Source organism: Mixophyes fleayi, chromosome 2 (assembly GCF_038048845.1).
Source record: "Mixophyes fleayi isolate aMixFle1 chromosome 2, aMixFle1.hap1, whole genome shotgun sequence".
NCBI classification, from domain to species: Eukaryota; Metazoa; Chordata; class Amphibia; order Anura; family Limnodynastidae; genus Mixophyes; species Mixophyes fleayi.
The window spans coordinates 252,031,837-252,048,833 of NC_134403.1; the positions used below are offsets into that span (position 1 = coordinate 252,031,837).

At 44.5% G+C, this 16,997-nt stretch overlaps 1 protein-coding gene across 3 annotated transcripts in view; it reads right to left on the minus strand.

Moving 5' to 3' along the window:
* The window catches only part of SCMH1 (Scm polycomb group protein homolog 1), a 74,478-nt gene that overhangs the window by 47,954 nt on the left and 9,527 nt on the right, over positions 1–16,997 (minus strand). For all 3 annotated transcript variants that reach the window (XM_075195876.1, XM_075195875.1, XM_075195877.1), the window contains exon 3: positions 16,528–16,587. In XM_075195876.1, the coding sequence (XP_075051977.1) occupies positions 16,528–16,587 (60 nt within the window). The remainder of the gene's footprint in view (positions 1–16,527; positions 16,588–16,997) is intronic.

Here is a 16,997-nt window from a genome sequence, read left to right on the forward strand (position 1 = left end):
TGTTTATTTTGGATATACACACACACTAAGTGACCTGGACTTCACAAAGGAAATGGTCCAAGCAAGCCCAGCTGATCATTGGAAGTTGCATCTCTGCCTGCCAATCACAGTATGTGAAATCTTAGAGCTAAGTAGCTAAGTGGGCAGATGGTTTTTCCAGATCAGGATTGCTGAACTTGTAAGTCTGGATGAAAAACATGGCCACCATGCCAGTTACAATGGACGTCCAAGATCCATTTTTTTTTTTTCAGACCGATACATATCAAAAGTAATAAACTAATTTATCATCTTTTAAATATAATTATTTTGTATAAATCTTAAAAATTCCAAATAAATTATTTTATTTCAATTGTACATTATTGTAATTAAAAGCAAGAACATTATTATATCATATCATAACTAGTACTGAGAAAATAGCAGAATATATTATTATTATTATAATAGGAGTTTCAATAATTTTGACCATAGGCAGAATTGTATACAAATTATATATGTTTCTGTAACTTTAGAAGTAAAAAGACTTTTTAGTTTGACTGCAGTGACTAGTTTTATATTTTACTACCTGTCAGCAGTAGTAGCCCAAATTGATCTTCTATTAATAAGATTCTTCAGGTCCATAAAGTGGTTGACAGAGAGAATCCATGAATTTCTATTTTTGTAAGACTGCTGCTTTAAAAGTATCGTAAAAAAAAAATACTCCTTTACAAGTCACCCATGATTTTGATCTGCACTCCACATCGAATGTCATATATAGTGGACAGCGGATAGCGCAGCAAGGCAAGAGATTTAAACAACCCTCACTTAAAGTGTGTTATAAGTGCAGCATCCATGGCCTTCCTAATCATCTGGGCTGCTTGGAAAATGAAAGTGCAGTTCACCGACGCTTTGATACAGGTAATGGAAAAGGCTGCATGAATCCCTACAAAAAGGATTAATGGGGTCGGCTAGTTAAAAAGTGAGGTGTTGTATATAATGTTATAGATAGCAAGCTTTCAAGCAGGACCTACTTACCTCTTTTTTTGTTTGTTATTACTCAGTCTTTTTTATTACTAGGTTGTTTCCAATTGTGAAGAACTGCGGAGTATGCTGGCACTCTTGAGTTAGGTACTTTGCTTACTGTATAAAAGTTTGTTTGCTTGTTTTATGAAATGGCCAAGTCTCAATGGCTCTCCATAAAAAGTAAATGTTCCAAACTAGGCTTAGAAAGTTTCTAATCACATGGGGCAGGGACTGATGTGAATGAATTCTTTGTACAGCGCTGCAGAATTAGTGGCGCTATATAATTAATTGATGATGATTATCACTGGCCCAACTGCTTTAAAATTAGGTTATCTGTGAAGGCTAGTCATCAATAGTTGAAACTGTATCTCAGCAATCTCTCTCTCACTGGTCACAAGCTTGGTGTGACATATCTCGATTTCTGACAGATGAATCAATGTATTCGTCCAGCCTTGTGTCAATGGTGCAGGCAGGTGATGGTATTGGTGTTGGGAATGTTTTCTGGGCACACATTAGGCCCCCTATCTAAGCATTGTTTAAATGCCACAACCTACTGTTGCTGACCATGTGCATCCCTTTATGGCCACAGTCTACCAATCGTCTAATGGATATTTCAAACAAGATAACATGTCATGACACAAAGCACACGTCATGTCACACTGCCTCCGCGAGCATGACTGAGTTTACTGTACTATAATGGCCTCCAGTCATCAGCTCTCAATTCCATAGAGCACCTTTGGGATGTGGCGGAGTCAGAGGTTTGCAGAAGGAAAGTGCAGCTGACAAACTGAATATGATGCTATCATGTCACCATGGACCAGAATGTTTCCAGCATGCCAGAATGAGAACATAAATATGATATGATGAAATAGAATATTGAATGTCAGGGCCCAAATAAAACATTGCATTGATACATAAATTAATCTGATTTTTAACTGTTTGACCAAATGTTTTTAAAAAGGAAACAATTAGCCCAGTAGGAGGTAATTAGGTTGAGCAAACCTTTTGTGAGGAGACCTGCTTAAGATATGCAGATCACAGACATCCATTGCTTTTGATCATGTATTCCACCTCCTAATTGACTTCCTTTCAATAGGTATTGCAAACACAAGAGAACCACTAAATGTAAATGAGAGAATCATATGCCTAGGTGAGAATCTTGAAGATAACAGCCACATTTGAAAGGCTATATAGGTATATAGAAATAGGGTCTTCAAAAGGAAAATGTTTTCATAGCTCATATTTTGGGAAATCTGGGTGGCACTCCATACCAAAGAGCAGACATCACACCAGGGTTGTGAATGACAGGTACTGGCGGTATCTGGGAACAGCTATTATCACATATCTTTGGAAAAGGTATGTCACATTATCATAATTCCATCATGTTTGGTATTTAAATGTGCGGGAGATTATGACTGGTTTATTGAAGGGGGAGTCATGTCTCTGGGATATATTTGAGAGAAGCTACCAAAGGTAAAAACTTTAGGAATATGTCACACGCCGGGCTCCCGCTGTGTCCCCCCGGGACCCGGAGAGCGCACCCACAGCTCTCCCGCTCCACTCCCCGCCAGCCTGACTTACCTGATCAGGGGGGCAGTCCTGCTTCCTTCCAACGCTGTGTCTCTTCCTCCGTCAGTCGGCACTTCCGTGCATGCGCAGTAAACTCCAAACCTTTTCTTACCTACTGCTGCCCTGTTTTGGTTGCCTAAATATACCAGCCCTATAAATTGCCTTTCAACACTAGATTCAGGGCTGGTTCTTTCAGACAGTCTCTGACTCCTGCTTTGGATACAGCTCCTGTGCCTTTTCAAGCTCCTTGGAATTCCTACTCTGCTTTTCCGAGTTCCTGTGCCTCCAGGCTCCTACGCTGCAGACTATTCCTCCTAAACCACTTCAAGTGGCTACGCCGCAGACTATCCCTGCTAATTACCTCCAAATGGCAACGCCGCATTATTACCGCTACCACCTCCGAGTGGCATCGCTGCATCGTACCTATTAACCACTTCAAGTGGCAACGCGGCAGTCCATCCTGTATATCTTCACCTAGCGACATTTCTCTGCTCGTCTCTTCTCCGGTTGCCAGTAGCAACGGTCAGTTCTCCGGAGGCTCTACTTCATTTGTACCTCCCGTGTGATCTATCTACTGTCACGGGCACTAGGAGTCTTTACCCAGGGATCACCAGGTGGTAGGCTTACCAGAGCAATGTAGGTGGTAATAGGGTACTCTGGTAGCAGGGTGATCACGGAACAGTAAATAGCAGATGATGAGATGCTCAGGAAAGTCTATGACTAGCAACACTGGTAATATGGAGGTAATAGTACACGAGGAACTGTATGGACAAAGACACGTGAAGGTAGTCAGTGGTCTGCGATAGCAAGTTGTACCACTGCTATAGTGAGGAGGAATGTCCAACAGAAACGAGGAAGTGATGAGAGTCAGCGGTCTGCGGATAGCAAGTTGTACCGCTGTCTGGGTGAAGGAATGGAATCCAAGTGGAGGTATCCGGGGAGTCAGTGGTCTGCGATAGCAAGTTGTACCACTGCTATGTGAGAGGATACTGGAACAGGTGATACTGGAAACAGGGATCAGTGGTCTGCTACTAGCAAGTTGTACCACTGAATATATATGTGAGGAGGTGCACGGGGAGAGACTGCAACACAGGGTAAACACGGCACCTTAACACGATCCACAGTAATATGCACAATATAGATATATATATATATATGAATGACTGAACAGCACTGCAAATATGGAAAGTCTCTTGAAGTAATCCGGCACAAGATAGTACAGTCAATGATGGTAATAGTCTCAGCGGATAGTAAACTCCAGAGGAGAACAAACTCAGTCCAGCAAGATATGCAATACACCAGCACAGTCAATGAGAAGTATGCATACCGTGGTTCAGAAGCAGGCAGTCAGACAGGAGTGCAGCGATACCTGAGCGGCAGGAGGCCGGCAGGATGAGAAGTCCCTGGATAGATGAAGCAGAGGTCTAGTAGGTGCAGCGCACAGGTAAGTAAACCAACAGGGACACAAATCCACAGGAATCGGTAGAACGCGGAACTGGACTCTTGGAGGACCCAGGAGAATGGTGATGATCTAGCAGCAGGATAGCGGATGAGACACGAATCCAATGCTGACAGGCGGGTAGAGACCAGCGGAACACAGGAAGGCGTGGAGAGCGGATCAGCAGTAGATGGACGATTAGCGCTGGCAGCAGCAGCAGGACTCTGCGGATCCCCGGAGGTAACCAGTAGCAACCAGCAGGTGCAAATAGCGATGGAACACGGGTGAGCAGAGTAGACCAGGAGCTGTTGATCACGGAGAGTAGCGGATGGCAATAATAGCAGCAGTCTCGAGGAAACACGGGAGAGATGAGATGAAGACTACAGTGCACAGGGGCAGCGGATAGGAAGCAGCTAACAGTCACGATGATGAAACACAGCCGAGTTGCAAGCTGGAGTCTGTAGTGCACGGAGGCAGCGGATAGGAATCAGCTAACAGTCACGATGTTGAAACACAGACGAGTTGTACGCTGGAGACTGTAGCGCACAGAGGCAGCGGATAGGAATCAGCTAACAGTCACGATGTTGAAACACAGACGAGTTGTACGCTGGAGACTGTAGTGCACAGAGGCAGCGGATAGGAATCAGCTAACAGTCACGATGTTGGAACACAGACGAGTTGCAAGCTGGAGGCTGTAGTGCACGGAGGCAGCGGATAGGAATCAGCTCACAGTCTTGATGATGAACAGGTGAGTAGATGTGGAGAGTGGCTGAAGTGCACGGAGGCAGCGGATAGAAATCAGCAAACAGTCACAATGATATGAGATAGAGTTGAAGTGGCTTAGAAGACTGTAGTGCACGGAGGCAGCGGATAGGAATCAGCAAACAGTCACGATGATACCATTGATGGTAGAAGTGGTATGGGAACCACAGTAGTAGAAGTGGTTTGGAAACCACAGAGGTAGAAGTGGTTTGGAAACCACAGGAATCAGCAGCGCTGAATAAACGAGGAAACACCTTCAGAGACTCATGGGGAATGAGACTCCAAGATCAGGCAACGTGGTGTTGACCACAGGTGCTTAATATAGGGAGTGTTGCCTGATCTGCCAATTAAGTTAAAGGGACATACACTGAAGGGTAGGAAAGGGCTGCGCATGCGCAGACCCTCAGGATGGAGGACGGCCACGGTTCCTAAATGTCCGGGAAGAGGCACTCACGGTCCGGTGAGTGACAGTACCCCCCCTTTTAAAGGTGGGCACAGAACGCCTGGAACCGGGCTTGTCCGGATTTTTGGAATAAAACTTCTTCAAAAGGGCAGGAGCATTAAGATCTTCAGCTTTGATCCAAGAGCGCTCCTCAGGACCAAAGCCCTTCCAATGAACGAGGAAACGGAGGACTCCTCGCGAAATTTTTGCATCCAATACCTCAGTAATCTCGAAATCCTCCTCTTGGTGAACTTGAACTGGCTGCGGAGCTGAGGGAGGAGTTGAGAAACGGTTGATGATAAGAGGTTTGAGTAAAGACACATGAAAGGCATTGGAAATCCGAAGATTCTTAGGAAGAAGAAGTTTAACACATACTGGATTGATTATTTGAATGATCCTATATGGACCAATAAAACGAGGGGCGAATTTCATAGATGGGACCTTCAAACGAATATTTTTGGTAGATAACCAGACACGATCTCCAATTTTTAGTGGTGGAATAGCCCGCCTCTTTTTATCTGCAAAAGACTTATATTTGTTAGATGTCTTCTTTAAACAGGTTTTCACCTAAGAGCAGATATATTTGAAGGTCTGACAAACAGTCACCACAGCAGGAACTTGGGTGGGCGGGAGGGCAGGAAATTCCGGAAAAGACGGATGGTGACCGTAGACCACAAAAAATGGAGTTTTGGATGATGACTCATGGTACATGTTGTTATGGGCGAATTCAGCCCAGGGAAGCAATTCTACCCAGTTGTCTTGATTGGCTGAAGAGAACATCCTTATAAAAGTCTCAAGATCTTGATTGACTCGTTCAGTTTGTCCGTTAGATTGCGGATGGTAAGAAGATGAGAGTGCTAATCGTATGCCCAAGGTTTTACAAAGGGCTCGCCAGAATCTGGAAACGAATTGTACTCCTCTATCAGACACAATCTCCGACGGACATCCATGGATACGGAAGATCTCTTTAATGAAATGTTCAGCCAGAATAGACGAGGAAGGCAAACCAGACAGAGGGACGAAATGAGCCATCTTCGAAAATCTGTCCACCACCACCCAAATAGTATTATGATTCTTACTAGGTGGTAAATCAGTAACGAAATCCATACTAATATGGGTCCATGGTTTGGACGGAATGGGTAGTGGTCGCAGCAACCCTGCTGGAGTTCTGCGGGAGGATTTGAACTGGGAACATAACTCACAGGAAGCAATGAACTCTTTGACGTCTCTCCTCATTGAAGGCCACCAGTAATTTCGAGAGAGAATCTCAAAGGTCTTGTGTTCACCGGCGTGTCCAGAAAAACGGGAGGCATGGAACCACGAAAGGATTTTCCTCCTTAGAGTAGGAGGCACAAGGGTCTTCCCAAATGGTAGCATTTTGGTGGAGGAGGCAGCCAGTGAGATACATTTGGGGTCTAGAATAGTATGGTTGGAAACCTCTTCTACATCAGAGGACGTCACAAAAGCTCTAGACAGAGCGTCAGCTTTTTTGTTCTTGGCAGCTGGTTTGAAGGTTATAATTAATTCAAAACGGGAAAAGAAAAGAGACCATCTTGCTTGACGAGGGTTCAAGCATTGGGCAGACTGGAGATATGACAAGTTCTTATGATCCGTGAAGATCGTCACCGGATGGCGAGCTCCTTCCAATAAGTATCTCCATTCCTCTAATGCAGCTTTGATAGCCAGTAACTCCTTGTCCCCGATAGTATAATTCTTCTCTGCGGGCAGAAGACCCCGAGAATAGAAGGCACAAGGATGGAATTTTTGCTGTTCCGAGCGTTGGGAGAGAATGGCTCCCAAGCCCACATTAGAGGCATCTACTTCTAGGAAGAAGGGAAGTGTCACATCAGGCTGTCGAAGAATTGGAGCCGAGGAGAAGGACTCTTTGAGAATTTGAAAGGCTTGGAGAGCCTCAGATGACCATTGCTTAGGATTAGCCCCTTTCCGAGTCAGGGCCACAATAGGGGATGCAATGGAAGAGAAGTCTTGAATGAAGCGTCTATAGTAATTGGCAAAACCTAAAAAACGCTGGATAGCACGAAGAGTAGTTGGCTGGGGCCAATGTAGTACAGCATTCACCTTGTCTGGATCCATCTTCAGGCCAACTCCGGAAACTATATACCCCAAGAATGGAATCTGGGGCAATTCGAATGAACATTTTTCTAATTTACAGAACAATGAGTTTTTCCGTAGCCTGGAGAGGACTTCTGCCACATGTTGGTGATGAGAAGGCAGGTCCTGTGAGAAGATCAATATGTCGTCCAGGTAGACGACGACACATACATATAATAAGTCCCGAAAGATCTCATTGATGAAGCCTTGGAAAACAGCGGGGGCATTACACAGCCCGAAAGGCATTACCAGATATTAGTAATGCCCGTCTCTGGTGTTGAACGCTGTCTTCCATTCGTCACCGGAACGAATTCTAATTAAATTGTAGGCACCACGAAGATCCAACTTAGTGAAGATACGGGCTCCCTTGATGCGATCGAATAACTCAGTGATCAGCGGAATGGGATACCGATTCTTGATAGTAATGGCATTGAGTCCACGAAAATCTATGCAAGGGCGTAATGATCCATCCTTCTTTTTGAAGAAGAAGAACCCAGCTCCAGCGGGAGAGGTGGAAGGTCGAATAAACCCACGCTGGAGGTTCTCCTGTATGTACTCAGATGTGGCTTGAGTTTCAGGTAACGAGAGTGGATAGACCCGGCCCCTGGGAGGAGACTTGCCAGGTAGAAGGTCGATCGGACAATCCCAAGAACAATGAGGAGGAAGACGTTCAGACTGAGCTTTATCAAACACATCAGTAAATGAAGCATACTGAGGAGGGAGTCCCGGTGAGGAAGATGAAATGGAAGATTGCTGTACTTTGAGAGGAATAACTTGGGAAAGGCACCGATGGTAACATTCAGACCCCCAAGACGTAACTTGAGGAGTGCGCCAGTCAATCTGGGGAGAGTGACACTGAAGCCATGGAAGGCCTAAGACAATCGGACTTGTCGTAACTGGAAGGATTAAAAACGATATTTCTTCATGGTGCAGGGCACCAATCTGAAGTGTTACTGGAGACGTACTCTGGGTGATGAGACCGTTGATGAGACGTGATCCATCTATAGCCGTCACAGTAATGGGTGTTCTTAACGTAATTACTGGTAGAGACCATTGATGCACTAATGATTTGGAAATAAAATTTCCTGCTGCTCCGGAATCAATCAATGCCTGTGACTCAAAGGTTTTGGTAGCAAAGGAAATCGTAACATCAAAAGCGCAGACTTTAGATTTCATAGAAGATGGAGAGGACTCCAGGGACCCTAACTTTACCTCTCCAGAACTAGTTAGGGCCTGGCATTTCCCGATCTCTTAGGGCAAGAGCTGAGCATATGAGTGGAATCAGCACAATAGATACAGAGTCTATTCTTGACTCTTCGTTTCCTCTCCTCTGAAGATAATTTGGAACGTCCTATCTCCATGGGAATTACAGAGGGTGAAACAGGACGAAATTGAGGGTTTGAACGAAGAGGTGCTTTAGCAGAAGTTGTTTTCTCAGCCTCTCTTTCACGAAATCTCATATCAACACGATGGCAAAGAGAGATCAGATCTTCAAGTGACGAAGGAAGCTCCTGGGTAGTCAGTGCATCTTTAATTTTATCGAAGAGCCCCTGCCAGAAGGCGGCAACTAGGGCTTCAGTGTTCCACTGAAGTTCAGAGGCTAAGATCCTAAATTGAATGACGTACTGGCCTACTGTATGAGATCCTTGTCGCAAACGGAGGATGCTGGAAGCAGCGGAGGTCACACGACCTGGTTCATCGAACACACTTCGGAATGTAGAAATGAATTTGGCACTATCTTGCAATATTGGGTCGTTTCTTTCCCACAGAGGGGAGGCCCAAGCCAGGGCTTGTCCAGAGAACAAAGAGATAAGATAGGCCACTCTGGAACGATGGGTAGAAAAATTTTGAGGTTGGAGCTCAAAATGGACTGAACATTGGTTAAGGAAACCCCTACAAGTTTTGGGGTCCCCATCGTACTTTGACGGAGTAGGCAGGTGAAGCGTGGAAGCTGTAGACACCTGGGATGGCACTGGGGAAACGGAGGAAAGCACAGGAGCCTCAGTAGTGGCTGTCACAGTCTGTCCAGATGTTCCTTGGGAGGTTAATGATTGATAACACTGAAGTAACAGCTGCTGGCGGGCATCCTGTTGCTCCACACGGCTGACCAGATGCTGCAGCATCTCTTTAGCTGTAGGTTCCGTATCTGGGTCTGTCATGGCCTGATCTTACTGTCACGGGCACTAGGAGTCTTTACCCAGGGATCACCAGGTGGTAGGCTTACCAGAGCAATGTAGGTGATAATAGGATACTCTGGTAGCAGGGTGATCACGGAACAGTAAATAGCAGATGATGAGATGCTCAGGAAAGTCTATGACTAGCAACACTGGTAATATGGAGGTAATAGTACACGAGGAACTGTATGGACAAAGACACGTGAAGGTAGTCAGTGGTCTGCGATAGCAAGTTGTACCACTGCTATAGTGAGGAGGAATGTCCAACAGAAACGAGGAAGTGATGAGAGTCAGCGGTCTGCGGATAGCAAGTTGTACCGCTGTCTGGGTGAAGGAATGGAATCCAAGTGGAGGTATCCGGGGAGTCAGTGGTCTGCGATAGCAAGTTGTACCACTGCTATGTGAGAGGATACTGGAACAGGTGATACTGGAAACAGGGATCAGTGGTCTGCTACTAGCAAGTTGTACCACTGAATATATATGTGAGGAGGTGCACGGGGAGAGACTGCAACACAGGGTAAACACGGCACCTTAACACGATCCACAGTAATATGCACAATATAGACATATATATATGAATGACTGAACAGCACTGCAAATATGGAAAGTCTCTTGAAGTAATCCGGCACAAGATAGTAAAGTCCATGATGGTAATAGTCTCAGCGGATAGTAAACTCCAGAGGAGAACAAACTCAGTCCAGCAAGATATGCAATACACCAGCACAGTCAATGAGAAGTATGCATACCGTGGTTCAGAAGCAGGCAGTCAGACAGGAGTGCAGCGATACCTGAGCGGCAGGAGGCCGGCAGGATGAGAAGTCCCTGGATAGATGAAGCAGAGGTCTAGTAGGTGCAGCGCACAGGTAGGTAAACCAACAGGGACACAAATCCACAGGAATCGGTAGAACGCGGAACTGGACTCTTGGAGGACCCAGGAGAATGGTGATGATCTAGCAGCAGGATAGCGGATGAGACACGAATCCAATGCTGACAGGCGGGTAGAGACCAGCGGAACACAGGAAGGCGTGGAGAGCGGATCAGCAGTAGATGGACGATTAGCGCTGGCAGCAGCATCAGGACTCTGCGGATCCCCGGAGGTAACCAGTAGCAACCAGCAGGTGCAAATAGCGATGGAACACGGGTGAGCAGAGTAGACCAGGAGCTGTTGATCACGGAGAGTAGCGGATGGCAATAATAGCAGCAGTCTCGAGGAAACACGGGAGAGATGAGATGAAGACTACAGTGCACAGGGGCAGCGGATAGGAAGCAGCTAACAGTCACGATGATGAAACACAGCCGAGTTGCAAGCTGGAGTCTGTAGTGCACGGAGGCAGCGGATAGGAATCAGCTAACAGTCACGATGTTGAAACACAGACGAGTTGTACGCTGGAGACTGTAGCGCACAGAGGCAGCGGATAGGAATCAGCTAACAGTCACGATGTTGAAACACAGACGAGTTGTACGCTGGAGACTGTAGTGCACAGAGGCAGCGGATAGGAATCAGCTAACAGTCACGATGTTGGAACACAGACGAGTTGCAAGCTGGAGGCTGTAGTGCACGGAGGCAGCGGATAGGAATCAGCTCACAGTCTTGATGATGAACAGGTGAGTAGATGTGGAGAGTGGCTGAAGTGCACGGAGGCAGCGGATAGAAATCAGCAAACAGTCACAATGATATGAGATAGAGTTGAAGTGGCTTAGAAGACTGTAGTGCACGGAGGCAGCGGATAGGAATCAGCAAACAGTCACGATGATACCATTGATGGTAGAAGTGGTATGGGAACCACAGTAGTAGAAGTGGTTTGGAAACCACAGAGGTAGAAGTGGTTTGGAAACCACAGGAATCAGCAGCGCTGAATAAACGAGGAAACACCTTCAGAGACTCATGGGGAATGAGACTCCAAGATCAGGCAACGTGGTGTTGACCACAGGTGCTTAATATAGGGAGTGTTGCCTGATCTGCCAATTAAGTTAAAGGGACATACACTGAAGGGTAGGAAAGGGCTGCGCATGCGCAGACCCTCAGGATGGAGGACGGCCACGGTTCCTAAATGTCCGGGAAGAGGCACTCACGGTCCGGTGAGTGACATCTACCTATTCTACGGTCTTTCTCTCGTGGTTCACTGGGAACTTCCCTAGGGGGCCGCGACCTGCAAGTGGAAGCCGCGAAGTCCATATTCCCTTGCGGGAATCACTGGTGAACACCTTTCGCTTGTTAGACTCCGCGCCCCTAGCTGAAGTCACGCCAATCCCGGTTGAACTACCAGGCTCCAGTTGTCCCTCATTGGTATCGTGACAGAAGAAACCCTAGGTGACACCCAGGGGATATTTCCGCCCCCCGCATTAACATCCACACTGCCCATGTGAATGCCATCCCATTTCATTTTACTTAAAAACCTGTGTTGTGAAAGGACAAGTTGTCAGACTTGTGGGAAATTAATTCACATTGATATGCTGTCGAATTTATGTAAGTGTTACTCTGAATGTAACCCCTTTTACTTTAAACTGCTTTACTTTTGTATGTTATATCTGTTTTTATTATTTGCTTTCTTTATATCTGAATGCCCTGTACTTTTGTATATTAAATCTATAATTTAATATGTTGCGTCCTTAATACTCTAATAACGAATCCATTAGCCTGTTAAGAAAAAATAGCTCGACCAAGCTAACCTTTTGAATGTCAGTGTGTGTGATTTGTTGATATATTTGATTAATAAGCTTAGTGTGTGCTTGTATTTACATTTGTGCAACAGTCTGGAGGTGTGAAGAGTTAACCCTTCGTTCCCTGGTGTGGGTCTTGCTAGTCTGTGAGCAGCTAGAAGCCTTGGGTGCCAGCGTGGGAAGTATATTGGGGTCCTATTGCCCGTATTCAATAAGTGGTGGCAAACCGTAAGTGTGTGAGGGATGTTTGGGGGCGATTCAGTAGGTCTATAACCTGTGTGGTAGAGAGACACTGCGGGCTGGAATCGTGTGTGACCTCATATAGCAAACACCGCAAAGTCACGGCAGCTGGGAGCGTGTTCGTGACACAGCACCTTGTTGAAACCATGCTACAAAGAATGCTGGCCAGTGTCGGACTGGGGCATGAAGGACCCACAGGTGGAATACAATGGTAGGGGCCCACCAGACACCAGTGGGGATGTGGCCAGTCACTAGAGAGGTGTAACCAAACCGTGGTGTGGTAAGCCCACGAAGAACAGCTAGCACCATAGTGTAGTATATAAAGAATACACAGTCTTGACCTGCCCCTTAGATTGGGCAGAACAGTCAACAAAAAAATAAAAAAAATAAATCGGGATTGTCCAACTAGAATCAGAACATATGACAAACTATCCTGCTCTCTCCTACCTGTTCTTGTCACTTTCACCACCTGTGGCTGCTGGTTTCTTTAATTGCAACTTGTCTGGATCCTGGAATGACGAGGACCCTATTTTGAAAAAAAAAATGGGTACATTTAGAAAAATCCAACCAGCCCCGACGTTAAATCAATAGGACCCATGATTAATACTTAGGCCTTCCTCCAGCCCCAACATTAAAATAATAGTATTCACATTTAATAAATAGATCTATATCCCTCCAACCAACCCCAACATTAAAGTAATAGTATTCCCATTTAATAAATAAACCTATTTCCCTCCCTCCACACAGCCCCAGCAATAAATTAATAGCATTTATGTATAATAAATATACCTATTTCCCTCAACCGTCACTACCATTAAATAATTCATATTCACATTTAATAGATCTCATGCTCCTCAAACTCAGCCCCACATTCAATAGCCCCCAAACCACCCCATCTTAAATGAATAGTCCCCACTATAAAATGAAATTGCCCCACCATCACCCTACAAACAAAATAGCACCCATTAATTAGCTACCACCTACCTCACACACATACTACATTTCCACAAGCCCCCTGTGCCATCACACACACACACACACACACATTACTGTGCCCCTTCATCACCATGCTGTGCTCCCTTATGATCACACTACAAACTCCATGCTGCTTTTGTTCCCCCCTACACCTGCCCCCGATCATCACCCTGTGCCATGCTGCTTTTGCTCCCCCGCTTCATCACCCTGTGCCATGCTGCTTTTGCTCCCCCCTTCTCCTGGCCACCGATCATCAACCTGTGCCATGCTGATTTTGCTCCCCCCTTCATCACCCTGTGCCATGCTGCTTTTTGCTCCCCCATTCGTCACCCTGTGCCATGCTGCTTTTTGCTCCCCCCTTCGTCACCCTGTGCCATGCTGCCCCCCCTTCATCACACTGTACCATCTTGCTCCCGCCTTCACTCTGTGCCATGATACCCCCCCTTTCATCACTCTGTGTCATGCTGCTCCCCCCTCGCTTCATCACTATGTGCCATCCTGCTCCCCCCCTCCCTTCATCACTATGTGCCATCCTGCTCGCCCCTCCCTTCATCACTATGCGCCATCCTGCTTTCCTCCCCATGCTTCCGCTCCTTTTCTTATCTTCTTATTGGATTCTTCTCTTCTGTCTTGCTCCTCTCTGCGCCGCTCCTCACCGAATGTCCGAACAGAGCAGAGGAAGGAGGAGGGCGCCGCGATCACGTGAGTATTATTATTATTTTTTTAAAAAGTACCCGGTTCCCCCACCAACGAAGAGTGGAGCCATAAGGGGTCGGGACCTACCGGGGGATACCCCGGCTCCCCAGCAGGCCAGTCCGACCCTGATGCTGGCTGTTCCGGGGGACAAAGGGGGTTCTTACCCAGTAATAGAAAAGGTGTACCTAATAAAGTGGTCACTTTGTGTACATTCAGTAGCAGCAGCATGCAGATGGGGATTGCAATAAGAATTAAATTTAACCTAGACAATGGTCATCTGCATTAATAACTAATAACTACAGTAACATTCACCACACAATAAAACTGAAATCAACCACTTGTGAATGAAGATCAATTTATCAACTGGTCACAATGATACACATCAAATGCACCACAAAACCACAGACCACCTACCTACCTCAGGAATTAGAGGTTTTTTATTAAACACCACACAAAAAAATCCAGAATTTAAAGCAAGATATTAAAACAAACGTTGTATACACAGTAAACATTTAGAGAACAAACATGAGAAAACATCTAATGATGCTATACAAAACTACAGGAAATATTTACAGAAATGTATCATTTACACAACTGCCTTATTTGAAACAATTGATTTTGCGAAAACAGCTCAGTAGAAAGTGACACATCTTCCTTTCTGCAGGAAAGATGTGGAACCTAGACACACTTTTATACCACAGGCCCATCAGGAGTTTAAAATTCATTGTACGTTTTCCTACAAGTCATTTAATGCGGTAAATTTTAGCGTACAAAATGCCCCACTGCAGTACTTAATGCCTGAGTACCATGACAAACATTATGCAAGCGGATCATCTTGCTGTTAAGATGGACATTTTAAAGCAACAAAAAGGCTATTTTTAATTGTCACACTCCAGCCATGAGACCAGAATCTATGTTTTGTTATTCTCAGTCTGAACAATCACCTGCTGCATCCTATTACGTGTCAAGTTGCTTAGTTAGCACTAAATTTCCCCCACTCCTTTTTCAATGTGCCCAAAAGTAGAAATAGGCAATAGAATTATGTGTAAATGTGACAAGCTTGATATAATTCTTCACCATAGCTTACACTCTGAGTATCGTTCAAGCATGTATAAGAATAGACATCACATCTACCAATCTCTCTACAACACTGACTTCAAGAGTCCAATAATTCATTGCACAGATTTAATGATTGGATAACAAATGCTCTTGTATTAGCACACTTCTGCAGCAGTGACATCATTTCCGAACATTGAGACAATTGCCCTTTTTTTCTTTTTTCAGGTCATTTTAGTATGAGAACAGTTGGTTCTACACATAAATGTAAGGCGTAGCACATCAATATAGTTGTGTCTCCAGGACAACTACATTTTGCTTCTTTCAATAAGAGAAATGAGGGCGCTCCTTGCTGAATGAAAACTACCTGGAATAATGCGGTGTTTATTGCGCCCAAATGCAAAAATAGTATTTTGTGCTATTGGAGGAGTTCCTCAAATGAGAGTCCAGATTGATTAATTAAAGAGGTTGGGGAGAAATTAGCATTTGTAATTAAGTGGAAAGCTTTCCCCTTCCTGCATAACAACATCTTTACATATGCCAGGCTGAAGATTAGGCGTCTGTCAATATTTTCAACAGCACACCTTTAGCAATTCATATGGAAAAGCATAATTATATGTACACAAATACCAATAGAATAAAAACATTAATATGTAAAATGTGACACATGACAAACACATATTTAATATCCTCTTCCTCTCATAACTTAAAATGAGCTGTATTTTAGGGGAAAAAAAGGAAAGTAATTCATGGGTTGGTCTAACAGTTATAGTAAGCAAAACCGTGAAGCAATGTTTGTACAATTGCTGGCATGCAGAGTTGCACAAAGGGGCCCAATCCTGCAAATGGTAACAGAAAACATCTGTATGGAGGCTTAACCAATAAATAAAATGGAGCAAACACCTACATATGTCCACGGTAGCCAAATAGATGAATTTTCACACAAAAATATGCTCTGCGTACTTGCATTTTGTTTAAAAATTATTATTGTATTATTCAGGAACTCAAAACTCATGCCTGGAATATAAATGGGTGCATAAATATTATACCCTGCTCTGTGGCCTTACAGCAATTTCATATACAATTTTGACTTTAATTAAGTGCAGTGTCATTTTTGTGAAGCTTGGAGACATTTCAAGAGATTAACTAATATTATAAAATTGTTCTTACATTACACCTATGTACTAAATGATCTGTTAATTTACTTATTTGTCTACTATGTCGAGAAATTGCTTAATCTGCTGCTTAATATGTAAGTATCCAAATAAGTGTGATAGTTTACATTTTACATTTGTATATGTGATCTGTACTGTACTAAAAGTAAAATGTATTCAGTTAGCCAATCAAATATATCACTTTAGTTCCACTTTTCATGCGATGGGTAAAGTATTATCAAGATGTACCTTGATGCATGTGTGTCTCTGCTGGTCGGCCATGTCTTCTCCCATCCTTCCAGTCAGGTGCTAAAAGAAATTGAAATAAATTGGTCAGTCTGTTATTCATTGTTTAATATATGTGCATGTAGGTTGCAGAAAACAATATACAGATAAACAATCACCAAATAATGTTTTGCTATGTTGATACAAACAGAACAAAAAAGGGACATACTTGAACATTAAAAAGTCACTTAATAGGTTGTTGGGCCAACACATTGGCCAGTACAGCCTGTATGCAGCAGGACTTTGAGTCAAAAGTCAATCACTGTCTGAAATTGTGCATGGGGGATGCAGCACTGTTATTCCCCAAGAAAGTCACTTAATTCAGGTCTGGTTGTTGGTGGTTGAAAATGCTGTCTTAGACGTCGGTCTGGAATATCCCATAAATGTTCCACTGGGATTAGATCTGCCATGCCATATGGATAACATCTGTGTCA